At 42.9% G+C, this 27024-nt stretch overlaps 1 protein-coding gene across 4 annotated transcripts; it reads right to left on the bottom strand.

The window, feature by feature from the left end:
* usp22 (ubiquitin specific peptidase 22) lies at positions 1-26041 on the bottom strand. Of its 4 annotated transcripts, none has more exons than XM_047377323.1 (13): positions 25894-26041; positions 22063-22195; positions 15601-15714; positions 14799-14900; positions 13342-13508; positions 13116-13263; positions 12794-12896; positions 9436-9594; positions 9215-9341; positions 9014-9105; positions 5974-6036; positions 2883-3032; positions 1-2803 (listed from the first exon to the last, which is right to left on the bottom strand). In XM_047377323.1, exons 2-13 carry the CDS (start codon positions 22172-22174, stop codon positions 2761-2763), a joined length of 1380 nt encoding a protein of 459 aa, XP_047233279.1. In that variant the 5' UTR covers positions 22175-22195; positions 25894-26041; the 3' UTR covers positions 1-2760. The 4 variants fall into 4 exon arrangements, with proteins under 4 accessions (XP_047233279.1, XP_047233280.1, XP_047233278.1 ...); XM_047377324.1 differs by having other exon boundaries at positions 25806-25955; XM_047377322.1 differs by lacking the exon at positions 25894-26041 and adding an exon at positions 24518-25033.
* Between the last annotated feature and the right edge of the window lie 983 nt (positions 26042-27024).

Genomic DNA, 27024 nt, shown 5'->3' with positions numbered 1-27024 from the left:
TTCTTTGAGATACATTTTTCTTTATTAGAGTGTGTTTCCATCATTGTGTCCAGTTCTTGCAGAAGTAACAACTGTGTGTGAGGAATGGCTGATGAGCTCAAGGCAAGGTTCACGTGATCAGCGACCTTCCGGCTGGATCCGGCGGCGTAGAGGAGCGACTTCCATCAGCTTTAAGGTTTCACCTTTTGTCTCATACATACAAACTGTACATATACATTTTTACACACATCATGTGCACAGAAAAAAAACCAAAAAAACATATCAAACTGTGATACCAGCTTAGACAGCATGCTGAATGCAAGTACTGATTCAGTACACAAACGTACAGTGCATACGCACGACACACGTGCATTCAAACGAGATCTCACACTTTGTCTATTTCTGTCTCTTTACACATAGTAACACATTTTATACAAACATCTACTCTAAACTTTGATTTTCTTCCTTTCTTAGCCACGCGCACACAAACAGATCAATCAGAGCAACATGCGGTTGACAGTTAACACTGCGGGCCTGAGCTTTACAAAACTCTACCTTCCTTTTTTAAAATTCGGTTCATTTCTTTTAGGCCGTTTACCTGAAACAGCAACATGCCGTCAATGTGGGAGAAACAAAGTGTCTCTGAAAAGAAAGCCATTTACAGGAAAATAAATTGACATTCCTTGTAATGATGTGTTAAAAGCCTTATAATAAATTCATCTTTTACTGCAGTAGAATAATCTCAGAAACTTTTGAGTACATTTATGTAGTGACGAAAAAAATCTATTTCATTTTTTTTTTGTACATCATTAGTGGCAGGCATTTTTAATCTATTAACTCTATTAGTAATTGATCCCTGACTTCTTTTCTTGGGGTGTAAATATGTAACAGAGGTCAATTTCCTTCTATTCTGACCCATATGCTGTATGAGGACTGTGGCTCAGTAGGAAGAGTGGTCGTCTAGCAATCAGAAGGTTGTGGGTTCGATTCCAGCTTCCTCCTGCCATACGTCGATGTGCCCCTGGGCAAGGCACTTAACCTCAAGTTGCCTACAGATCTGTGTATGAATGTATGAGCGTTGGTGAATGTGGCTCTAGTGTAAAGCGCTTTGAGTGGTCTGTATGACATCATCAAATGCCAACCAGGTGCTGTCAAACCTACTTCAACAAATCATTCCTTGCCATTACATACATTGGATGGCTCATGCTGAAGTGTGCCAAGATAAGGGGAAAAAATTACAGTAAAATAATTCACTGGACTTCCACCAGGGGTAGTTTTTCCTCGTAACACTGAAAATAAAACAAAACCGAAGATGTGTTTTTACTAACTTGTAGTGCACTGTATCGTCCCTGCTGCCATACTGGCTTGATTTTTGAAATTTCACGTATGCAAGATATAATCAGCTTCATCAGTAATTTGGGAACAGCCAGGGTCAGTTTAGAGAGGGGCTTGTCTATGGGTTTATGAACAAACCATATGTCAAGATGATGTTCCACAGCTTGTCCGAATCAACCTTGCCTACCCAGCTCAGTCCCCAGACTTAAACCCTACAGAAAAGAAGTGGGCATGCTCAAAAGAAGGGGGTAAGATTATCCAAAGATCCCTCTCTCTGTATTCTCTAACTTTGGGAAATGTAATGGGACAAGACCAGGTTACTGGCAGGAACAAAGTATCAAAACCAGGTGCTTTCTCAACTCAACTTACACCAAAATTTGAGGCTTTTCTCAATAATGCAGGGAGAGATTACGACAATGCAGTAAAAGATGAATTTAGTTCGACAGTTTCTACACAAATCAACCAGGGGTTGCCAAAAAATGTCTTCAGCACTATACAAGATAAAGAAAGCAAAAACAGCAATAGCAGCAGCTTCACAAAAATCATTAGCATCTTTTTGTCTTTTGTGTACAAAAACATGATCGACGTACGTTTTAACAGATGAATAATGCGGGTTTGTTTTGTTTAAGAGAATGCAACACTATTACACAATTTGAATGCAAGATGTATAAAAATATATCCACTGGGTCATTCATTTCCCCTCTTTGACTGTGGAAGATGGATAAGAGGCAGATGCTTTTTTTTTTTTTTTTCCTTTTAAATAATAGTACCACTTTGCTACAACAGTCTGACAAATAATAATTGGAATAACTTTAGAATACTGTCAGGTGATGGTCTTCCATTATTCCCAACAGTTCCACTCTGAACTAAAACTGCATAAGACAACTTCCATTGTGAAAATATTTGGTCTTGTAGAGGAGTGTTTGTGTGTTTGACAAATATGTGCTTGTGTCCAGAAGGTTGCCCGGTCAAATCTGTGCAGGTGCAGCAAGCAGGGAGCTCTGCTTCTTTGAACCCCTGGATGTGAATAAATGCAGATGTGCAAGCATGAAGACGGACGTGGGTTAAAAAAAAAAGTATCTGGGATTAAATAAAACTTCCTGAAGTTTTACACCAACAGACAAATGTAGGAACTAACTGTCCATTATCTGAAAGCAAGAGCAGGCTTTCACAGCTTCTTTTCCCTCTTCATGTCCTGAATTCAAGTGATAAATTCAGCAAGTACACAAATGTCTGAATTTCTAGCATTTTGCACGAGTCATTTTATTTTATTCCATTTTATCCTGCACAGCAGACAGCGGATCTGGTTCCTTCGTGTAGTAAGGGAGGTTCCATGTTTATAGTGAGACTTGTGATCGCCGTTTCCTTGCCTCCTTACACACTCTTCACCTTTCTCCATGTAACTAATCCCTCCTTTCTGATTCGGTTCCTCCCGGAGGCTGCAAACTATTCGTACTCCAGGAACTGTTTGTGATAGAACAAGAGGTACCTGAGGAGATAAGAGCACTGCAGCGTCAAAACCAATCCTATTAAGGAGGTACTTCTTTGCATTGATGAGACCTGCTTACCCTTCACTATCTAATACATCTTTGATGGTAGCCTTGGTGATGATGGCATCGTCACACTTAAACCACTGGTCTTTGTGCTGCCGGATGAAGGTTGTGTAATGGCCACTCTCTAGTGTCCCCTGGTGGTTCACCACGGCAAACAAACTGTACCTTAAACCACAAAGAAAAACAGAAAATGGTTTTGAAACCGTGTTTCTCTGGATGATATGAGATATTATGCAGATATGGTGGTGATATTGGTAAAAACATTTTTAAAAACTACTGCGATGACCTTGTCCACAAGCTTCCAGCTCACTGTGAGGATTAGCGTCACTGCCAGTGTGATCTGCTGTCAGGTGTGGATGTGTATTGCAGTGAGATTGTACCTGAGATGCTGAATATATTATTGGGGTAAAGAGCACGAACCCTTGTCTCCAGGAACATGCTATCCACCAATTATTGCACTCCAAAAGTCCTTTGCGATATTAAAGTGCACTCTGATATCACGATGACAATTTATTTACGATAAATTGAGTAGCCCTAGTAGAGACACACAGAAAAAATGGCTGGTGACCACAATCTGATGATTTTTAATTTTAAAATCTGACCACTTCCAAATTATTGAAGGTACCAAATGTAGCGCAACCAGGTCATGTTGACAACAATACTTTTCAGTATAAATGATAACTGTTTACCATCCCTTAAAATACAGAGTTGTCTGTATTTTAAACTTAAGAGATGTTACATACTAAATCGCTACTGTAAAATCGTTTTTAGGAGTTGGCGCTAATCCATATAAAGACGGTGGTTATATTGCTCAAAGCAGTCTCTCTCTCCTCCTAAAGTTGTCCTCAATATTTCTCATCAACCAAAACAGCGACCCAGTCACTCATCGGTTGTGAGTCACAGGTTGTCGGCCAATCAGAAGCATCATCTTTTAGTGTTGCTAGGATACACCTCAATACAAGCAAAGTTCACAGGTGAAAACAAAAAAACAACTTGAAGAAAGTAGAGACATCAAATGACATGATATCATTTACCTTGTATCAATAAAAGCTACTAGGAAGTCCACTCTTTTTGAAGTCATTTAGAAACTGAAAGCTGCCTGTTTTCTAAAGCATTTGTCAGATAATAACTACATATTTTTATGGCTTTTTAGGATTGGCTAATCCTCGTCTTTTCTGAACCTAGAAAAATATGTAAAAAAAAAAAAGAACTATTTCAGCTCATAGTTCCCATCAAGATTTATGCAAAACAAACAGGTTGAAAGTCAGGATTGGTTAGGCCATTTGACCGACCCTGCTGCCTTTGCAACGTTACTCTTTCTGGATATTTTCGACAGAAATCTGAAGGGGAGGTAGGATCTGGCCCGATTATTAGAAAATCAAAATGAGAAGCTTGAGTGCAAAATAAGTAGAATTTGAGTAAATAAGAAAAAAAATTACTTAAAATTTTGGGCACACAAATCTCCCCAGAATACCAGTCTGACTAAATTAATGTTTTTTTTTTTTGTTTCCCTTTAAAGCTCTATGAAATACATCATCATAAAGCCTGTCCCAAATGTGAGAGAGAGAGAGCGACACGTTCTTTGGGTTATGGAACCTGCTGGATTTGGAAATTTGGGCCATCTTTTTTAATATATCAGCTAAATGTCAGTGCTCTCTAGCGTTTACACAAAGAGAGATTGCTGTTTTTGTAAAGCTAATTGAACTGAAAGCTATAATCGTCAATATAAGAGGCAAATATCTATTTAAAATATAAAATCAAATAATTTTGCCTCTCTCTCCCACAATGTAACTGATTGCCTATGGAAGAAAGACAAGAAAAACTATTTCAGTGATGTTCTTGGATCTTCTCATATTACAGTCCTCAAATAGAAATCAGATTCTGTTTAAATCAGTTTTAACAGGAGATTTACAAAAACCCAGAGACTTGAAAGCAGTCCCCAAACTCTGATTGCTGCATCTCAAGTTTAAAGGCTAAATTGTTGTTTTGGGCAGATTGGAGCCATTTACTAACAAATCTGGGCAAAAAAACAACTGCACATTTCTGGCTTTAGAAATAAAATTCTCAAAAGCAACTTTGAGACAATTAAAACACAGTTCAAAACCATATTGACAGAAAAACATTTGGCAGTCGGTTGTGGCAGATGGCCGCTCACACTGAGCCTGGTTCTGCTGGAGGTTTATTCCTGTTAAAAGGGAGTTTTTCCTCTCTACTGTCGCTACATGCATGCTCAGTATGAGTGATTGCTGCAAAGTCAACACCAGTGACTGTCCACTGACTCTACATGCTCATCCAGGAGGAGTGAATGCTACAAGTCTCTGACTGGATGCAATCTGCTGGGATTCCTTAGATAGAAAAACTTTTTATCCAATTTGAATAAATAACTGAATCTGACTGCACTGTTCAATGGTTAGGATTAATTGGAATGTATGAACCTGACTGTTGTGAAGAGCCTTGAGACAACATGTGTTGTGAATTGGTGCTATATAAATAAAACTGAATTGAATTGAAGTTATGCATCACAATCCTGTGCATTGGGGAAATCAATCTGATCTAAAGCAGAATTTTTCAGTCAAGAACCCAAAATTTCAAGTTTGGCAAAGGATCAAAAGAACAAATACAAATTTGATTAATTGCAAAACACAAATTGGACTATCAAGTTAGAGATTCGGAAGCTGACCAGCAAGCACTTAATCTTCTTGTAAGCAAACCCCGACATTGACTCCTCTAGTTAGGCTACAAAAACCTCCAGTTCCTACTTAATTACAACGTTCAATTAAATGGAGAGAGGACGCAACTTAAACATAGACATACTCCCCTCAACGAAAGCAATTTTTATCCAACAGCATCCTTCTCCGGGATCCATGAAAACTAAGAGTTGTGCCACAGCATCAGGATATAGGTTACGCAGTAGATCCACCTATTTGGTGTCTCAACAGAAGAATCTTGACTTTAAGAAAGTTTCACAGCTGTTCTGGAAACAGGATTTGCATTTCTCAACAAAAGGAACCCAATTATAATCTCCAAAGCCTAAAAATAAAACTAACTGATAAACTGCTTATTTATACTGCAGAAACTACTTTTTTTCCATTTGTGTGAAGCTTACTTATTGTCATTGTTGAATGCATCCACAGTCTGCTGGTACTGCCCGTTCATCCTGCTCTCCTTACTGAAACACACAACAAAACAAATGTAGAGAATGAGGTAGGCAGAATTGTACTCGTACTCGTCGTCTTCCGCTTCATCCGGGACCGGGTCGCGGGGGCAGCAGGCTCAGCAGAGACACCCAGACGTCCCTCTCCCCAGACACCTCCTTCAGCTCCTCCGGGGGGAGCCCAAGGTGTTCCCAGGCCGAGAGACTTATTCCCTCCAGCGTGTCCTGGGCCATCCCCTGGGCCTCCTCCCGGTGGGACGTGCCTGGAACGCCTCCTGAGGAAGGCGTCCAGGACACATCCAGTATAGATGCCCGAGCCACCTCAACTGGCTCCTCTCGATGTGGAGGAGCAGTGGCTCTACTCCGAGACCCTCCCGGATGGCCGAGCTCCTCACCCTATCTCTAAGGGAGTGCCCGGCCACCCTACGGAGGAAGCTCATTTCAGCCGCTTGTATCCGTGATCTCGGTCATAGGTGAGGGTAGGAACGTAGACCGACTGGTAAATTGAGAGCTTCGCTTTTCGGCTCAGCTCTCTCTTCACCACAACGGACCGGCACAGCGCCCCCATTACTGCGGCAGCCGCACCGATCCGTCTGTCAATCTCCCGCTCCATTCTTCCCTCACTCGTGAACAAGACCCCGAGATACTTAAACTCCTCCACTTTAGGCAGGAACTCCCCTCCAACCTGAAGAGGACAACTCACTCTCTTCCGGTCGAGAACCATGGCCTCGGACTTGGAGGAGCTGATTTTCATCCCAGCCGCTTCACACTCGGCTGCAAACCGCCACAGTGCATGCTGTAGGTCTTGGCTAGAAGGGGTCACCAGGACCACGTCACCTGCAAAAAGAAGAGACGAAATCCACCAGACCCCAAACCAGACCCCCTGCGGCCCTTGGCTGCGCCTAGAAATCCTGTCCATAAAGTTATGAACAGGACCGGTGACAAAGGGCAGCCCTGCCGGAGTCCAACGTGCACTGGGAACAGGTCCGACTTAGTGCTGGCAATGCGAACCAAACTCCTGCTCCGCTCGTACAGAGACCGGATGGCCCCTAATAAAGGGCGCCTGACTCTGTACTCCTGGAGCACCCCCCACAGGGCATCACGAGGGACACAGTCGAATGCTTTCTCCAGCTCCACAAAACACATGTAGACCGGTTGGGCAAACTCCCATGAACCCTCGAGTACCCTGTAGAGGGTATAGAGCTGGTCCAGTGTTCCACGGCCAGGACGAAAACCACACTGCTCCTCCTGAAGCCGAGGTTCGACTATCGGTCGGACTCTCCTCTCCAATACCCTGGCGTAGGCCTTACCAGGGAGGCTGAGGAGTGTGATCCCCCTGTAGTTGGAACACACCCTCCGGTCACCCTTCTTAGGAAGGGGGACCACCACCCCAGTCTGCCAATCCAGAGGCACTGTCCCCGACCGCCACGCAATGTTGAAGAGGGGTTGTCAACTATGACAGCCCCACAACATTGAAAGACTTGAGGCACTCAGGGCGGATCTCATCCAACCCCGAAGCCCTGCCACCATGGAGCTTTTTAACCACCTCAGTGATTTCAGCCTGGGTGATGAAAGAGTCCAACCCCGAGTCCCCAGCCTCTGTTTCCACCACGGAATGCGTGATGGCAGGACTGATGAGATCCTCGAAGTACTCCTTCCACCGCCCAATAATGTCCCCAGTCAATGTCAGTAGCTCCAACCCCCACTGTAAACGGTGTTGGCGAAGCACTGCTTCCCCCGCCTGAGGTGCCGGACAGTTTGCCAGAATTGCTTCGAGGCCAACCGGTAGTCCTTCTCCATGGCCTCACCGAACTACTCCCATGCCCGAGATTTTGCCTTTGCCACAGCCAAGGCCGCGGCATGCTTGGCATCATGGTACCCGCCTCAGGAGTCCCACAAGCCAGCCACAGCTGATAGGACTCCTTCTTCAGCTTGACAGCGTCCCTGCCGGTGTCCACCACTGGGTTCGGGGATTGCTGCCGCAACAGGCACCGCAGACCTTACGGCCACAGCTACAGGCAGCATCGACAATAGATGCGGAGAACATGGTCCACTCGGATTCTATGTCTCCAACTTCCCGCGGAATCTGGTCAAAGCTCTCCTGCCAGACGTTCCCAGCAGACTCTCACTATGCACTTAGGGCTGCCAAGTCTGTCTGGCCTTCTCCTCTTCCAGAGGCTCCAACTCACCACCAGGTGATGATCAGTGGACAGCTCAGCCCCTCTCTTCACCCAAGTGTCCAAAATATGCGGCCAAAGGTCTGAAGACACGACAACAAAGTCGATCATCGACCTCCTGCCTAGGGTATCCTGGTGCCAAGTGCACTGATGAACACCCTTATACTTGAACATGGTGTTCATTATGGACAGTCCATGACTAACACAGAAGTCCAATAATGAAACACCACTCGGATTCAGATCGCGGAGGCCATTCCTCCCAATCACGCCTCTCCAGTTGTCACTGCCATTTTCCACGTGGGCGTTGAAGTCTCCCAGCAGAATAATGGAGTCTCCAGGAGGGGCACTTTGCAGCACCCCCAACAGGGACGCCGAGAAGGCCGGGTACGCCGCACTACCGATTGGCCCGTATGCCGAAACGACAGAGATCTGTCCCCAACCCGAAGACGCAGGGAACCGATCCTCTCATAGACTGGGGTAAACCCCAACACGAGACGGGCACTCTGGAGAGGTGGGCCACTGCAGAGTAGAAGAGGAAGGCCTGCCACCTTAACATGCTGGAGGGATTTGAGTGCTTGAATGATCCTAGAGGCTATGTTGTCTGGGGCTTAAATGCTCCTAAATCATTTCAACATTCTGGGTCAAGACAGTGAAGTATTGACATCTATGTATGAAAAAGTACGTTCAGGTTGGTTTTACAGTGTTCCTTTCCACTACACAAACTTAATCTAAACTGCTGAGTTTGGTCTACACTTGGAATCTGTTCCCACTCATCAGCTTCTAGATTAATAGGTCTTCTTTTAAATTTGGCTCACCTGGAGGCCATGAAGGGGGTCATGTCCAGCTCTAGTGGGAATGAGACATAAGTAGAGATCTTGCTCCGTAGTTTGGCTGAATGCTCAAATCTCTGACACACACACACACACACACACAAAAATAAAACAAAACAAAAGAGTATTAGATCTTAGCTGTGGTCATCCACATGATCATTTAAGGGTCAAACATTGTTGTTTTACTTTAAGGTGAAAGCAGGCCACAATGGGCAGTTTCTTCATGGTTAGCTGCTTGGTGGACTCCTGGTAACTATGGCAACTGCTGCATTTGATCTTGGCACTGCTGCCAAGGTGCTCCGGTCTGGTGAACCTGAACAGTGAGAATATGTTCTCTTCCTAATCTGCACAACCATCTACGCTTCAAAGGATTCGGAGACCAACACTTTGGAAGGTGCGAGGATTACCTGCGCAGACAGTCCATGAGGGTTGTGGCTCCAGTGGTGTGACTGTCGCCATTAAGTGCTGATACATCTCCTCCGGGGCTGAGGGGCCAGAAAGGCGTGGAGGATCCAGGTAGGTCCAGGCTGATGTCCCAGAAAGGATCTATGGTCGTTGAAACACCACTAAAGATACAATAGAGGAATTGAAAAGATGTCAAGGAAAAGGACACAGAGCCTGTAATTTCACAGAAAATGACATCTAGACATTTACAAATCATTAATTAGTATTTACAACATAAGCACCCTTTTGTTTTGTAATATAGCAAAGGTACAAAATAAGTAAAACTGACTGAGCAGAAGCAGGGGTGTGCATCTGATCCAATATTAGTATCGGACTTGATACTGATCTGATATTGCCCTTAAACCACTGATCCAGACTGTTTGGTCCTGAACGAATAAGGTGTCACATAATATATGCATATTAATCTCCTAAAAATGTTTCCAATATATCAATAGATGTGTTATTTCGATTTCTCAGATTACTTAAAGTGCAAATATTCGAGCGGAGTTGGTTACAGAAGCAAGATGTCAGTGGAGCATTGGCTGCTGCGGAGTGAGTTCTCCACTGCTCAGAATCACTTTCTTTGGAGACATTTTAATGTTGAAAAGGAGAAAATCAGAGATAAACAGGAAAGTTATCGCAAGTTGTTACAGTAACAATAAACAGAGAGCTTTACACTATTACACAACTACTATTTTTAAGCTGTTACGAATAATTACTGACCATTCACGATAGAAAAACGTGTTGTGTTCGGATGTAGCAACTTTTCAGATCAATTTACCATCATCTACAATAAAATAAAACAGTTGTCTCTTTTAGACTATTACCCGAAGCTAAATGCTTATTCTGGCTGTATACAGATTTAGCAGCTCTGTAGTATAATATTAATGTAGGCAAGAAGGATTCCTCTGAGGCTTATGTAATCATCAAGCTTTAAACTATGAATGCAAGTGAAGGAATGGGCTCAAATATATCTGACAGAGACTGTGGGTGTTTCTTTTTTGTTACCTTAACCAAAACGACAAAATAAACTAAACCTCTTTTTGAACACTAGGGTTTTAAGCACCAGGATTAAAAAAAAAGAAATTCAAAGCATTTGCTTCGGCACAACTCTCTCCAGGTCCCACCACTGCCTTTCCATCGGCTTGACGTTTTAACTCTGACTGAGCAACTGCAATCAAATCTTTTTTATCGATTATGTTGTTTGCAATCATTATCCTGTTGATAGGCTGCATGGTGGTGCAGTTGGTGACACAACAAAAAAGGTCCTGGGTTCAAATCCCGGCCTGGAGTTTGCATGTTCTCCCTGTGCATGAATGGGTTCTCACCAGGTACTCCAGCTGTCCAAAAAAATCTCCGTTAGATTTCTCTCTCTAAATGGGTTATCTCTATGCAGTGGTGTTGTGTGCGACTATTATAATCTGACATATCTACCCTGGTCTCCTCTGCCCAAAAGGACATTGTTTCAGAAGTTAAGTTTTCTTTTTTCAGATCCAATTTGCAAACCTTTTGCATCTTTATACACACATCAAGAAAGATGTAATTAATTTTAGAAGCAGGTAAAGGTCAGATAATTTTTACTATGTCCTGATAAATAGGTACCCTTTAAGAACAAGAATCACCTTTTTAGATAATGTGAATTCAAAAGATCTTCTCTGCAGGGGCACCACTACTAGTGTTCCTCAGCTATAAAACATCAAGACTTTCCAGCAGAGCATGCTTGCAGCTCTTTTACAGTTGCTATTTTGTTCTTGACCTATGGGCTTGAAGGAAAAACACATTCCCAAATGATCAGCTGTAAGTATTTATGTAAAAATATGTCCAGAATTATTTTCAGTTCTGCTTCATCCGAGAAAAGCTGGGTAAATCTAGAAAGAGATACAAATCCGACTGCTGTTAGCAGTTTATAAATTGTAAGTAAATCAAAAAACTGGACAATGAATGATTAAAATCAAGAATATTTAAAATCTAAAACGTTAATGACCGCACGAGCCAGTGTTTGAGGTTATTCCACGTTTATAAAGTGTCCCCTGGTGGCTGCTAGATGGTCCTGTAAGTTTCATAGAGTTCAATTTAAATTTAAGACCAAGATAAAATCCCCAAAAATAAGTTAACTTCATAAGCTACTTAAAAGTTAATATATTACTTATTCAAGAACTTGTTAGTTATAAATAACTTCATCCTTTTCAAGGTTAAAAACACATTGGCCTAGCCAGGGTACATTGTTTTGACACCCGTTGGTTCAGAGGAAGCATCCCCTTGGTAATAAAACGTTTTTTAATCAGCCATCAGTTCAGACTGAAGCAGCTGATGATAATTTGCACTAAGTGGAAGGTATAGTTTCAAATTTCTGATACATTCCAGCTGGTGTCATGACTTTCCATGCCCTTTTCACTTCAGTTTCTTCATATGTTCAATATTTTTACCCTGTCATTCCATTTTATTACCCATACAGTATTGATGACGTATTTTACCCGATGTATTATCGAACAACAATATGAGAAAGCATGACATCTGAAATCTTACCAATAACGCCTCCAAACTGTGCATCGCGATATACTGTGCAGCTCTGGTTTAGATTTCCATTTATTAAATAAATCAGATGTTTAATAGTGTATCAAGTACATGTTTCATAAATAAAATCTCTAACAAGTTAAATTGTTGAAAATGTTGTGCCTTTTCTCTTGCTGATTTATGCATTTATCTCACAGCTCCATTTTAACCTGTTCCTTTATTAATCCTGAACTACCCTTTACTAAAAGAACCTTTCGATGCCGACTCCTTGAATGTCACGCTTGTATCACTGAATGGGAGAGGTCAGTAAGACAGTACAGCTTATTTAAAAAAAAAAAAAAAAGGCTTTTAGTGTTTTCTGTTGAAAATCTTTAGAACATTTGGAGTTTCAGTCCAGCAAAGCAACACCCAAGCTTCATTAAACAAAACTGGATTCTCATTTCAGCTTGGTTCCTCTTTTCCCCCCATCATTTTTTAAGCATATTTCTACAACCTTTCGGTAAACCCTAATTAAAAAGGAGAGAACTTGGGGGAAGTTCAAAGCTTCAGTAGTCTCAAGAATCCACCAGGTGGAGCTAGAGTACAACGTTTTAGGCATGCAGGTTTGTTGCTGCTGCAGCGTAGCAGCTCGGAGTGCAGATGTGTAAGTAATAAAGGACAGTGGAGCTCAGGGTGGATCACAAGATGACAAGAATTACAGTTTTATTCCAAATGCATAGTCACAGCTTCTTCTTTTCATGGTTTTGTCTCTTCCCTCCAGTGAGGCGCGACTGGGCTTCATGTTTTTACTCAAAAACACACACTTACTGGCACACTTGGCAGGTGACGTCAGACTGCAGACCCCCTGTGAAGATTTGGTCAATGATGCAGTTACAGTGGTTTGGGTTGTTGGCTTTCTTCCCGTTGTCGTCTGTAGGGACACACAGACACACGTATTCAACAGAAATGTTAACTGTCGCTAAGAGCCATCCTGGGTAACTTCCCAACCACCCACTCAGCTTGTAAGCTGATAAGAGTGACAGAGAGATCTGACAGAATGTCAATCAGTGAACCGCTTTTGTCTTGTTTTATCTTCTCTGCTTCACTCATGCAACCTCCGGTCTACCTGAAGGGCATCTCTGTGTTTCACCTTTGCAGTGTCGGTGCAGCACGTCCAGCGCTGCGATGAGGAACTCGTGGGCGTCCTGCTGCTCGTAGCCGGCTAGGTGTCGGGCGTGGGTCCACACCAGGTGCAGGAGACGGAACGGGATGTGAGGGGAGCGGTGGCCTGAGTAGAACTGGAGGAGGAGGAAATGAGAGTAAACTTTCCTTCGGATAAGCCACTTGGAGAAAAAAAAAATTAAAAGACAAGTCACCTCCTGGAAGAGTTGTGACATCTCACACACGAGACATGAGTTGCTCTGCATCTCGCATTTGTGTCGGTCGGACAGGAAGAAGTCACGCAGCAGTGGAGTGTGAGTCAGCGCTTGGACGATGCAGTTCATGAAGCAGGTGTTGCCCAGGTTTATCAGACCGCGGAGGCCTGAGAGGGAATGGCATTAATTAATATTAGTAACAAAACAAAGGGACCAAAAGAGATGGAGGAATTAAGATGATTCCAAAACACACATACAACCCCTTAAGTATTCACGCCCCTTTAACCTTTCGACATTTGTTCAATTACAAACACAAACTTCTATGAATTTAATTGGGATTTTTTTGGTGTTTTTCCAAAACATTTTATAAATAAAGATTTTAAACCTTTGTGTGGATTTGTATTTAGCCCCTTTTACACCGATATCCCAAAACAAAATCCAGGACAACTAACTGCATATACTAACTGTGTTTAATTTGATCTCAGCAAAAATCCAGCCGTTCTGTGAAGGCCTCAGAGGTTTGTTATCATCATAAAAACCAAGGAACACAGCAAGCTTTGAACATCAAATAAAACACAAAGAGTACAGCTGCAAACTAAGTCATGAAATTCTTTTTGTCGTTATAGAATTTAAGATTCATGGTGACAATGATAAACTACACATGATGATATATATTCATTTACAAAACCCAAAGACTAAAATTATCATTTGGATTACTTTTACTATTTCGTCTACTGTTTCCTCCATCAGAGCAGCAACACATTTCTATACAAATGTCATGGTACATCAATTATCAACTTAAATTGTAATCAAATCATGTGGTATGCATGCCACACTTTATTTAAAAATAAGTAAATAAATAAAACCATTTTTATTCAGTGCACAATGAAGCACAAACTTGGTTTGACTTGAAAGGCGCTGTGTGTATGTGCAATGACAAAAGGACGAAGCCTTTTCCCCGATGAGTCGACCACTCGCTGACTGAGATGAGGGGAGTCGGAGTGGAAATCAGGAGAGGAGGAGGTGGCGTTTTCACTGATGAGCAGCCAGGCCTGTAAATCCCATCCTATAACTGTGCCAACGATGTTAATGGTGCTGGACAGATCACTGCAGGCTGCTGCAAGGTGTTAAAAGGTATGCCAAGTCCCGTCAGCGCTGCACACAGCCGGACAACTCCACACTGCTTCACTCCAACATTCCCTGGAGCTACGGTGTAATTATAGCCCTAACACAATAGAATGCCTCAGATATACCATTGTTCTACAAATGCATTGTCTGATGGTCTAATTCATTGAATGCATCAGTGGAACTGCTCAATCCATCAGCTCTAACTGCCAATTCTGTCAGACCAACACTGCAAAATCCCAAATAAAACATATCTACTCTTTCCTCCTCAAAATAACAGAAAGAGCTCCGATATTGGTGCGTATGTGTTCTGTGAGCGCAGAGGCACCAACCAATTGTACAGTTGGAGGTGATTCTCCTCCTCTTAGGATTGTGGCGAAGCAGCTCCAGTTCCCTCTTGGTGGGCTCCCACGTCGAGTACTTTTCTCCAATGCCTGAAGTACAAATGGAAAAGCGTTTGAAACTAAATTTGCATGTTTACCTAATTTGCTTTATTTTAGGAATAGGGGAGGCAGGCTTATTTGAATAGCACCTAGAAACAGTGTTCTGAAAAGAAGGAAAAACTCTTTCAGTCAGCTGAGAAAGGAAACTATGAGGTAAAACCTGTTTAATATGATGCCTTTGTATTCAGCCCTCCACAGTAAAGACTTAATAGAGCCACATTTTGCAGCAAGTACCGCTGCTAGTCATGTTTTGGACTACGTCTCTACCAGCTTTGAGCATAAAGAGACTCTTTGTTTTTTGCTAATGGCTTAAGCTCAGCCAGATGAAGAGCATGGGTGAATAGCAATTTTCAAGTGTTGGCACAGATTCTCAATTGGACTTAGGTCTGGACTTTGACTAGGCCATTCTAAAACATGAATGTGTTTTTAACTAAACCATCCCATTGTAGCTCTGGGTGTATGTTTAGGGTCATTGTTGTGCTGGAAGATGGCCCCAGACCCCAGTCTCTAACACTTTTCCTTCCAGGATTGCCCTGTTTTGCTCCATCCTTTTCTCCAATCAATGCTGACCAGATTTACCTAATTAAGAAAAGCATCCTCACGACATAATGCTGCCACCACCATGTTTCATCATGGCGATGTGCACCCATAGCATTTTGCATGTAGGCCACAAAGTTTAGCACAGTTGTACCTTGCATCTTCCAGGCTTTCCTCTGCTCCTCTTTGGCAATCTGCTCCATCTCTTTGTCATAAATGTAGTCTTGGCACATAAAGCAGTAAATTCCCCCATACAGCAGGTCGATAGCTGAACACAGAAACAGGAGGAGAGAGGGAAAGCACTATGACAAAAGACACTGCATGAATCCATTTTATGCAAAAGCAAAGGACTTGTTGGTTTATTGGATGGTGAGGGAGATGATGGAGGCATGTGTTGGTGCAATCTGTGTGAACTGCCTCAGATTACCAATCTACACCGCTTGGAAGCAACAGAGGGACACCCTGAAACATGAGGAAGAAGAAAGAGGGAAGCGCCTATTTGTGTAAACTGTTCACACAGCAACTCAAACGCTCCTTCTACTCCCTTTTCCTCTTTTGTCATCCCCTCCTCTGCACCCTGCAGCTACCTGTTTGATGTTGCCATAACAACCAGCCAATGGGCCTTTCTCAGTAGACATCAGGTACATTTAAAAAAGATCTGCGCAAAAAAACAAAAGGTGCAATTAATGAAAATCCTGCAATATTTCTCTGTATCGAGAGGGTCACTGGGTAACCATGGGAACAAGGGGGCAATAGACAAGAAAAGATGAATAAAAGCCTACATTAGGAAGCAAACAACATAAATGTTTGAGTGAAAAACTGCAATTGGGGAGGTAAAAAAAGAAATGGGGTAATTAATAATCGCCAGTTTCATGGGGTCTGTTATAGACTGCTTCATTACTCTAACCCCAGTCTGCTGAGATCTGTCCCTTTTCTCTGCTTTTTTAAAGCTATATATGTCTAAAATAAATGCAGAAGCTAACCTCACATCAGCCAAACCCAGATTTTGTTGCGGCTCCCTGAGCGTTTCTGCTGCTGCCTTGCTCACCTCCATGATGAGGAGAATAAAGAAACTGAAGTGGCACCACAAATTGCACCCCATCAGGATGATGCAGTGAAGTGATGATAAAACGCCTTTTATTGCATCTTTGGAATGCTGACACATACATCTCGTCTTCCGTGTTTCATTTTCACCGTACACAATAAAAAACGCTGTGTAACAACCTATGTAAAATGATGGTTAATTACATCATTAGTGACTTGAGATAAGCACGTTGACCTGGCTTTTCCCACAGCCTGCAAGGGGAGGAGGCAGTCCCACTGGTGACCAAGAATTTACAAGAAGGTTCTGAGTCTCCAGTCAGTCAGGCTCCAGATGAACCTGAAGTACATTCACACCAAACAGCCCGTGAGGGGTCACGCAGAAAAGGGAAGATGAGGATCGCTTCAGAAGATCTGTCGGATCAGTTTAGAGGTCTTGAATCCATCTCTGCTGATCACCCGTCAGCGACTGTGTCGTGTTCTCAGCGGGTCAGCAGTTCATCGAAAGGTCAGTTCAGAGATGTGTTCGACAGTCAGGGGCAAGTCTAGAATGAATGGCACCCTGGGCAAGCCCCTCCTTCCACAGTCATGTGTGATGCCTTGTCAGAAGCAGCACCAGCGTAACACAATGGAGCACCCACTCCCTGCTCACATGTCCAAGAAAGACATTGCAATAGAAGCAATGTAAAACTCACTTGAGTATCAAATGATAGGCAACTTTTTTTCCCCACTCGTGTCACCGCTGAAGAGATGCAGTCCTTGGCAGTAAGTGGTACTGCCCATATCAAGGGTGACAGTAGCAGGATATGATCAAATACACAACACAGTGCCAACAACAAAACAAATCGGCCAAAAAGTGATAGACAGTCCTGACGTGACAATCCAGAGTCTACCTTGCTTTAAGTAAAAACAGTTGCGAAAAGGTCTCAATTTTTACGTCTCACTTTTTTGTTTACTTCTACTTGAGTTTACCACAATCATTTGTTTGATTTGAGGTTTAGCATCCCCGTAAGAAACATTGAGTTCTGTTTCATTCTGATATATTCTTTTTAAAAACTTCAATTCCTTCTTTTGTTGGATGAATATTTCCTCTGATATTGGATGCTGTGCAGTTTGAAGAATTTTTGATGTTACCTTCTGACTTTTGGACATTTGTTATGATGCGTAACCATGGCAACAATCTATTTATTTTTAACTGGAAGCAGTTGATTAACATCTGAAATTAATACCTCAGCTACAGCCCCAAATCCCAGATGAGCAGAAAAAGAGGAGCCATAGATGCAGAGCAGGAGCTAAGAGGAGAGAGAGAAGGAGGAAATTCAAAAAATCTCTTCCATCGATTCTGATGGGCAATGTGAGATTGTTGGGAAACAAGATGGATGAACTCCAAGCCCCAACAAGGACATAGCCAGATGCAGTATTATGTGTTTAACTGAGACATGGCTGCAGGATTATATCCTCAACTCCAGGGTTTCAAATAATGTCATTTTCAGAGAAAATGTACACCGTTGTCGTGTAAACGAACAGTAGAAACGAAACTAAACCTTCCAGTTTTCACCAGAACGTTGCATAAACAGGGCCTGGGACGCACTGTGCCAGCCAAATGGAGAGGACATCAATGCCATGACTGAGTGTGTAACCGACTATATAAACTTCTGTGTGGATAACATCATCCCCACCAGAACCGTGAGATGCTTCCCCAATAACAAACCTTGGATCACCAGTGACCTGAAGGACCTGCTTAACAAGAAAAAAAGAGCCTTCAGAGAGGGAGACAGAGAATTATTCAGGAGTTTACAGAAGCAACTTAAAGTCAAGATAAGAGACAGCAAGGAGGTGTACAAGAAGCTGGAGAGCAAGCTCCAGCAAAACAATATCAGAGATGTGTGGACAGGGATGAAGAAGATCACAGGCTTCAAGCAGAAGGATGATCAGACCGATGAAGGTCTGGACAGAGCCAATGAACTGAACACATTCTTCAATAGATTCAGTTCAGAAACAAGCTCAGCATCCTCCTCTCCTGCTCACAGTCAAACAGACATTCCATCTTCCTTTGACCCACAGGACCCACAGCTGTCCAGTAACACCTCACATGTCTTTTCTTCCACGTCAGCCATGGACCCTTCTGCTTTTACATATTTGCCTTCAACCAAATACGAAGATGTTGATGCTTCCTTTGCTTCCCCCTTCCACCTGTGTGTCTCAAGAAGTCAAGTGAAGAGACAATTGGAGACAGAACCTGAATTAGGCTGCAGGTCCAGATCATGTCAGCACTAGAATCCTGAAGGGTTGTGCAGCAGTTCTGTGGGATTCTGTGGTACCTATTCAACCTTACCTCACCCATCAGTCCTCAATGACTAAAGACCTGTTGCCCTGACATCTCACATCATGAAGGTCCTAGAGAGACTCCTGTTGGCCCACCTGAGTAAGCAAACAGTAAACCATCAGGACTCCCTTCAGTTTGCTTATTGCTGTGGAGTTGGAGTTGAAGATGCCATCATACACCTGCTTCAACAAACCCACTGTCATCTGGACAAAGCCATCAGCACTGTGAGGATCATGTTCTTTGATTTCTCCAGTGCATTTAATACAATCCAACCTGATTTGCTTTGTCAGAAACTCCAGAAGAATCAGGTGGAGGCCTCAACAATCTCCTGGATCAAAGACTACCTGACAAACAGACCACAGTTTGTGAGACTGAAGGGTAGTGAGTCTAACCAGGTAGTCAGCAGCACAGGAGCACCACAGGGGACTGTACTCTCACCATTCCTTTTCACTCTGTACACCTCAGACTTCCAGTACAAGACAGACTCCTGTCATCTGCAGAAATACTCGGCTGATTCTGCAGTCGTGGGGTGGATCAGAGATGGACAAGAAGCTGAGTACAGGATGGTGGTGGACTGCTTTGTGGCATGGTGTGGAAACAATCATCTCATTTTGAACGTGACTAAAACAAAGGAGATGATTGTAGATTTTAAGAGAAACAGGAATAAGTCAAACGCTATCTCACCATCATGGGAGAAGAAGTGGAGGTGGTGGAGGAGTATAAATACCTCGGTGTTCACCTGGACAACAGAGTGCAACTGTGAAGCCATCTACAAGAAGGGACAGAGCAGACTGTACTTCTTGAGGAAGCTTAGGTCCTTTGGTGTTTGCAGCAAGATGCTGCATATCTTCTATAAGTCTGTTGTGGAAAGTGTGATCTCTTCTACCATCATCTGCTGGGGAAGCAGCATCAGAGCCAGAGACTTAAAAAGCTCAACAAGCTGATAAAAAAGGCTGGTTCTGTTCTGGGAACTCCTCTAGAACCTCTGGAGATCATTGTGGAAAGAAGGATTCTTCATAAAATGAAGAACATTATGGAGAACTCTGAGCATCCTCTTCATGAAACTGCCCTACAATACCCTCATCATCATTCAAATCTGGAGTCTGTTTCATACAAATATATCATTCAGTGGGTTGGAATCCATCGTTTCCTGGCTAATGTAGACATGAAATCCACAAAGTGGTTGGTTCAGTTCCTGAAAACAAAACTCTCAGACAGTTTTAAGGAGGTACCTTTTATTGCGCTGTTGTGATTTATCTTATTAACACAGGCCGCTTTGAATGATGGGGTTAGCTGTAAGATATACCAAATAACTAAAAAATGTACCTAATCTTAATTAGCCATCCACCAGACCATAGTCCCTATTCGTTGGTCGGACAAGCAACACGTTTCCCTCCAATGGGCTACATGTGGCCAAATACACTGATGACATTCATCCCCCCCCCCCTTTGAGGCTAATCTCTTTGTAGAAGGTGTTGCAATTATGTTGCACTGGCTTGCGTAAGAACTCCTATGTCGCTCACGATAAAGTGCCTCACAACACTCCCAGTGTGTCACACTGAGGTGTGAGTGTGTTCAAACATACACAACTAAAAGCCCTTCTTATATACAAACACACAGTCCGATGAACAGAAGATAAGAGAGGCTTTATAAATAGAAGAGTAGAAACATCTCTCTGAGTGGCGGTTCCTAATATGGCTCACTGTTCAGGGTAGCAATCTCGTCAGGGGCGGCACGAGAGCTAAAAAAAAAAAAATTATCTGTGCTCGCATCAATAATACAACTTATTTCTACTAAAAGCAATTTCATTCATTCATTTTATTTAATTGGTGAGCAAATGTTCCACAACTATTTCATTGTATGAATTTGTGTTAAACAAGGCAAGTTTGAGATTGGATAAAGATTTGGCCAAATTAACAACAGAAGTTCTTGTTATTATAAAGTTATGTTTGGCTCTGGATGTTTCTACTCCAAGAATCTTTTGCAGGTGTTTAGAGTTAACTCGTTGATTCAGATGATTAGGTTCATAGCTCGTTTAGAGACCCTTTTAATGATATGCTAATTTTGTGAGATAGGAATTTTGGGTTTTCATGAGCTGTATGCCAAAATCATCCGTATTAAGACAATAAAAGACCTGAAATATTTCAGTTAGTGTGCAATGAATCTAAAATATATGAATGTTAAATTTTCATCATGACATTATGGAAAATAATGAACTTTATCACAATATGCTAATATTTTGAGAAGGACCAGTACCTAGAGGTACACATCAAAATCGGCTGGCAACTGGAAACTAACTATTTTCAGCTTGATCACTCCTGACCAGTGACCGGCTGGTGGGAAACTCACAAATCCAATCTTTAACTGATCAGTGAACATACCATAGCTAATTGTTATCGGTATCCACATCACCCCTCATTGATGTGGATACTGTTACTGAGGGAAGAAACGCGGTGTAAGCCATTTTCAATATCAGGGAGGCGTTATATAAACCTAGATGAACCACAGAGACATAAGATGTAAGAGTAAAAGGAAACTATTTTGCAGGACACCTCAAAACCTGTCTCCACTTCATTCAGGCAGCAAGAGAACAAAAGAGAGGATAACTTCGAGCAGACAGCTGGAAGGCTTAAGGGAGTACAGCTAAGTTGATCTGTTTTTTGCTTTTTTTAGCCTTCAGTCTCTGTCTGTTTTAGAACATGCTGGATTTGGAAATCTAAAAGTTAAGGGACGTATCAACATTCTCTAGGGAATACGGGCAGAGCCCGCTGTAGTAATGCTTGCTGTGCTAACCTTGCTAATTTTCAATGTAAGATGCTATAAACAGTTTAAATGTCAATTCCACAATCATTTTGTCTTAAATTTAAAATAGTAAGACCTTGGTATAACGTAACCTTTATTCCTAAAATAATTAATGACTTCTCAGGGCAGGACGGCTAGAATAAACAGGACTTTGAATTATAGTTTTACCTCTTTCTATATGTTTTTTCTTAAAGATGAATTGAAATGGGCTAAATTCAGTTCGATAACAGCATAAAAAACAAAATAAAGTGACCGAAAAACTGTCCATATTTTGTGGGGTCAAGAGAAGGGGGCTTGCCCAGAGCATCATTCATGGTAGAACCACCACTGATTTTACTGACTGTTGTCTGTAGTCCTGACTAACAAAATAACATACAGCATCGGTTGACTCAAACTAAATATTTGTGAATGACATGAGTGAATAAGCGAGTGTGTGTATGGTCATACCGAGGTTATGCCTTTTGCTCTTGGCATGTTCGTGGATGTGTTTTTTGGAGAAGCAGGCGAAGAAGACGCAGTAGAGGCAGGAGTGGAGTCTGTTGAGGTGGGCTCCACACATGTGACAGATGCATGATTTGGCCTGTAAAACAAAGAAAGGGCAGAGGTTGGTTTGGGAAACAAAGGACCGTGGGGGTGGGGGATAGGACAACATCACGAGGATTCCCAAATCTCGTAGCCAAAGCTGACAGCTTCACACCATCACCGACTCTGCTTCCAGTCAGAACTATAAAATAAGACCTAAGAAACAATAAAAAAAATAGTTGCAGCTAGAATATATGAATTTCTGTAAATACTAAATGAATAAATAATGTCTAATCTCCATGAAATGGTACTAAGCCTTCACCTAACATACTGGTCCTCCAAAAATGAATGTAATAAACAACGAAACTTCAGAAACAGTATATTTAAACTGCTATGCATTATTAACTGTCTTTCATATACATTCTGTTTGATTCAGCAATTCAAACGTATGCAGATGATATGCTGAAATGCCAATGAGCCTGCATGGAAATGAGAAGAAATGCCTAATGCCGAAAAAGCAGGGAAGGCAAAAATAAAAAGAACACAGATGGAGGAGGGGAAGACGGCAAGAATAGAGAAACATTGAAGTGCTGCTGGAGGAGTTGTTTGCGAATGACAGAGATAAACGAAAATAGATTCACGGTTGAGATCTGATACAATGAAGTAATGATGCATGAGACACTGGAACGAAAATTGTGTATCTTGAAAAAATGGCAAAGATTGCTGTTGTGAGGGGGGCAAAATTAGCTGGAAAACGTGCACAGTGAAGAAAAAAATATATATAAAAGGTAAGTGAAAACAGGAAGAAAACTGGGTCATGGGAAACCAAGGCTCACTGATGCATGTTGGGACCAAAGGCGGTGTAGTCTGTAGTAGATTAGAAAGAAATTAGGCAGTGTATCTACAGACTGGCCTGACCTACGTCCAGCACCCACAGTGGCCAATGGAAAAGGGCTGCCTGGTCTAATGATGGGGTCTATGTGTGTTGATCACCTGTTTGCATGGAAGGATGTGTGTAATTCCTAGGTAGCTTAAGACCCATTGGGAAACCTGCCCTTCATGTGGATGTCACATTGACATGCAATACCTGCAGACCACCTTAAATACTTTAACACATTACAACCACAAGCTTCGTTGTATTTTATTGGGTTTTAATGTGATGGACCAACTCTGAATAGCACCTGATTGTGAAGTGGATGGAAAATGATTCACTAACGCTATGCGGTGGCAGCATCATGCTGGGAGGATGCTTTTCTCCAGCAGGGACGGGGAAGCTAGTAAAAGCAGGTAGGAAGCTACATGGAGTAAAGTACGAAGCGAGAAACCTACTGTGAGAGACAACCCTAAACATACAGCCAGAGTAATTCAATGGTTTAGATCAGAAGCGAAAATCACTGAGTCATCCCCTCAGCTGGTCACTCAGTCTCGCAGGAACCTCTAAATAACTGCATCATTTGGAAGTTTTCTGTGTTTAAGCAGGAAAGCATCTAAAACATGCAGGACACCATTTCTTGAGAAGTGGAGTTACCCAACCCTGCTTTACATCAATGTACATTCATGCATTAGAATGGGCAAGTCAAAGTTCAGACCTAAATCCAATTAAGAATCTGAATTATTAGCTGGTAAGATATGAGGTACAATTCACTCAGTTGTAGCGACATTAGGGAGTTGCTTCCACGCTTTCTTTTAGTGTTTGCCTCCTCGTGTTAGAGCAGCAGCAGAGACTGAGTGTCATGCAACTACTCCCACCGATCGCCTGCACATCACAGGGTCTGCCAGATTTATTATTGGGAACATGCAAGTGTAGAATTGGCGCAAACTGAACCGGACACACACTGCAGATGCGCATATAGCACGCAAACAATGCTCACATCTGTAAGGCTTGTCCTTCAGTGAACATCTAAAAAGTGAAGCTGGTTTTTAACCTGGTCAAACCTCTCGTGCTGACATATTTGTAAGGCTGATTTCCGCGGATGAAGAATAATTTATTGGGGAGGGAGGAGGGGAGGTTTTCCTTTTTCAAACCTAGCAGAGTCCCACAGACGTGGAAATACCGCCGTGTAATGCTGGTGGAAGGAAGTGGAGCCACGGCAGGCGCAGCGCCAACAGATGCACATCAGCTCAGATCTGGTGGTCTGTCTCCAGCTTTGATGGGAGCTAATGTTTGGAGTGACAGAATGTGATAGTTTGCTTTAGTTTGAACTACACCTTATGTCGAAGAAGCGAAGCTTCTGAGCGTAGTTTTTATTGATCTGAAAGCAGATTTTGCTATTAGACGCGTCTGTTTTGGAAGGGCGGGGAAGTCGTCAGACATTCAATACACAGACATAAAATACGTTGTGTCGCACACTAGGACACTTGTCTCCCCTACACTTGTTACCTTGCGTTTTCTGGTCTCGGCTGAACCGCTCCACACGAAGCACTGATAAATAAGCCTCAGGTTCTGCTTCCAGTTGTCCACTTTGAAGCTGTTCACATGGGGGCAGCCCGCGGGACTCATGGTAGTAACAGCATCCGGCTTTTCGCCTCCTCTGAGCGACGAACCTGTTCACAAGCCGCCCCCCGCGACCCCGGTCCGGACGGTTTTGTTTTCTCCAGCTAGCTCGCCAGCTTCGTTTATTCAACGATTGCTGCGTTAAGGCTAACTGGCCATGTTCCGGTAGCAGGAGCTGATGCACACGCAACAGCAAACATGGAGGCGAATGTTTACACGGCGGCCTGTTTACAAGTTATCATTGACGCGCTTAAAGCCAGGGCTGCGCAGCACATAAAGCTCTTCAAATTCGCTCAATTACATGTTAGCACGCTGGCTAAAGTTGGTTAGCACAGAAATTTCAACACGGCGACTGTCGTCGGGACCCTCCTCATTCATAGCGCTGAACCAATCAGAGCCCCGTTCTCAGCGTGATCGGCGTATGCCAACATTCGTTTTTCTTCTAGCATGTCCCGCCTCTACGCAACGGGTGCTGCCTCGTGGTTGGTTGGCCTTTTCCTGTGAACACATCCGCTTGTTCGGAGATGGTTATTGATTGGGCTTACTCCTTAACAGTCAACCGGATGGTGACCTGGATGGAAATTATGAGGCGGCGTGGCAGCAGCGTTTTTGACGGCGACAAGTTATAAGGGAACTTGTCGGTTTATTACGTCACACACCTAAATTATAAAAGGTCACTATGATCTTATGGCATATATTAAGATAGTGGCCATGCGTTAGATGTGAAACTGGATGGAAGGAAGGAAGAAAGAAAGAAAAATATCATGGAAGGAAATAAAGGGATTGAGACAGGATAGGAAAAGGGAAGGGAAGAAGAAATGACACTAGGAAGGAAGGACAGATGCAAGAAAGGAGAGTACGTAGAAAGGTAGGACACAAAGATGGAAGGACAGGAGGAAGGAAAGAGATAAGGAGGAAAACATAAGGACACAAGGAAGAAAGGAAGGGGATAATGAAGGAGACAAAGGAGGGACAAAAAGCAGAGAGGTAGCAAACAAGGATGCAAGGACAAAAGGAAAGACAAGGAGAGAAAGAAGTGTGTGCAAAAGAAAGAAAGGGAATGAGGGAGGGAAGGAGGAGCAGCACAAAGATGGAGAATAAGGACAAAAGAAAAAAAATAACCAATAGACAATAGCATAGGGACTAAAGTCTGGAAAGACAATTTTTTCTATACCTCTCCAGATCTGGAAAATACAGAAAATCAATCCGATTCAATTACAGTCTGGAACGCTCAACGTAAACAAACAGCGATAAAATACGACCTGGAGACCCCACTGTTGGACAAGTCCCAAACCCTTAGTGGTACACCTCCGCTGGAGCCGTTCCAAAAGTAGGGTGGTGACAACGTCTGCAGGCCACCAGCTGCTGCATCTGCAAGTTTTGCTCAATGAAGTCAATGCACCTCACCTGAGCATGAATAGTAAAGAGGGGAGGCCAGCAAATGGCAAAGGTGTGGTCTCCAGCAGGGCCCACCTTGTGCCAGTCATCGATAGGCTGCCAGTGACATCATCCCATGAACAGACACTTTACCCTCCATATACAGGTCCTTCTCAAAAAATTAGCATATTGTGATACAGTTCATTATTTTCCATAATGTAATGATGAAAATTTAACATTCATATATTTTAGATTCATTGCACACTAACTGAAATATTTCAGGTCTTTTATTGTCTTAATACGGATGATTTTGGCATACAGCTCATGAAAACCCAAAATTCCTATCTCACAAAATTAGCATATCATTAAAAGGGTCTCTAAACGAGCTATGAACCTAATCATCTGAATCAACGAGTTAACTCTAAACACCTGCAAAAGATTCCTGAGGCCTTTAAAACTCCCAGCCTGGTTCATCACTCAAAACCCCAATCATGGGTAAGACTGCCGACCTGACTGCTGTCCAGAAGGCCACTATTGACACCCTCAAGCAAGAGGGTAAGACACAGAAAGAAATTTCTGAACGAATAGGCTGTTCCCAGAGTGCTGTATCAAGGCACCTCAGTGGGAAGTCTGTGGGAAGGAAAAAGTGTGGCAGAAAACGCTGCACAATGAGAAGAGGTGACCGGACCCTGAGGAAGATTGTGGAGAAGGGCCGATTCCAGACCTTGGGGGACCTGCGGAACCAGTGGACTGAGTCTGGAGTAGAAACATCCAGAGCCACCGTGCACAGGCGTGTGCAGGAAATGGGCTACAGGTGCCGCATTCCCCAGGTCAAGCCACTTTTGAACCAGAAACAGCAGCAGAAGCGCCTGACCTGGGCTACAGAGAAGCAGCACTGGACTGTTGCTCAGTGGTCCAAAGTACTTTTTTCGGATGAAAGCAAATTCTGCATGTCATTCGGAAATCAAGGTGCCAGAGTCTGGAGGAAGACTGGGGAGAAGGAAATGCCAAAATGC

Source organism: Girardinichthys multiradiatus, chromosome 10 (assembly GCF_021462225.1).
Source record: "Girardinichthys multiradiatus isolate DD_20200921_A chromosome 10, DD_fGirMul_XY1, whole genome shotgun sequence".
Lineage (NCBI taxonomy): Eukaryota > Metazoa > Chordata > Actinopteri > Cyprinodontiformes > Goodeidae > Girardinichthys > Girardinichthys multiradiatus.
This window is presented reverse-complemented; position numbering and strand designations above follow the sequence as displayed.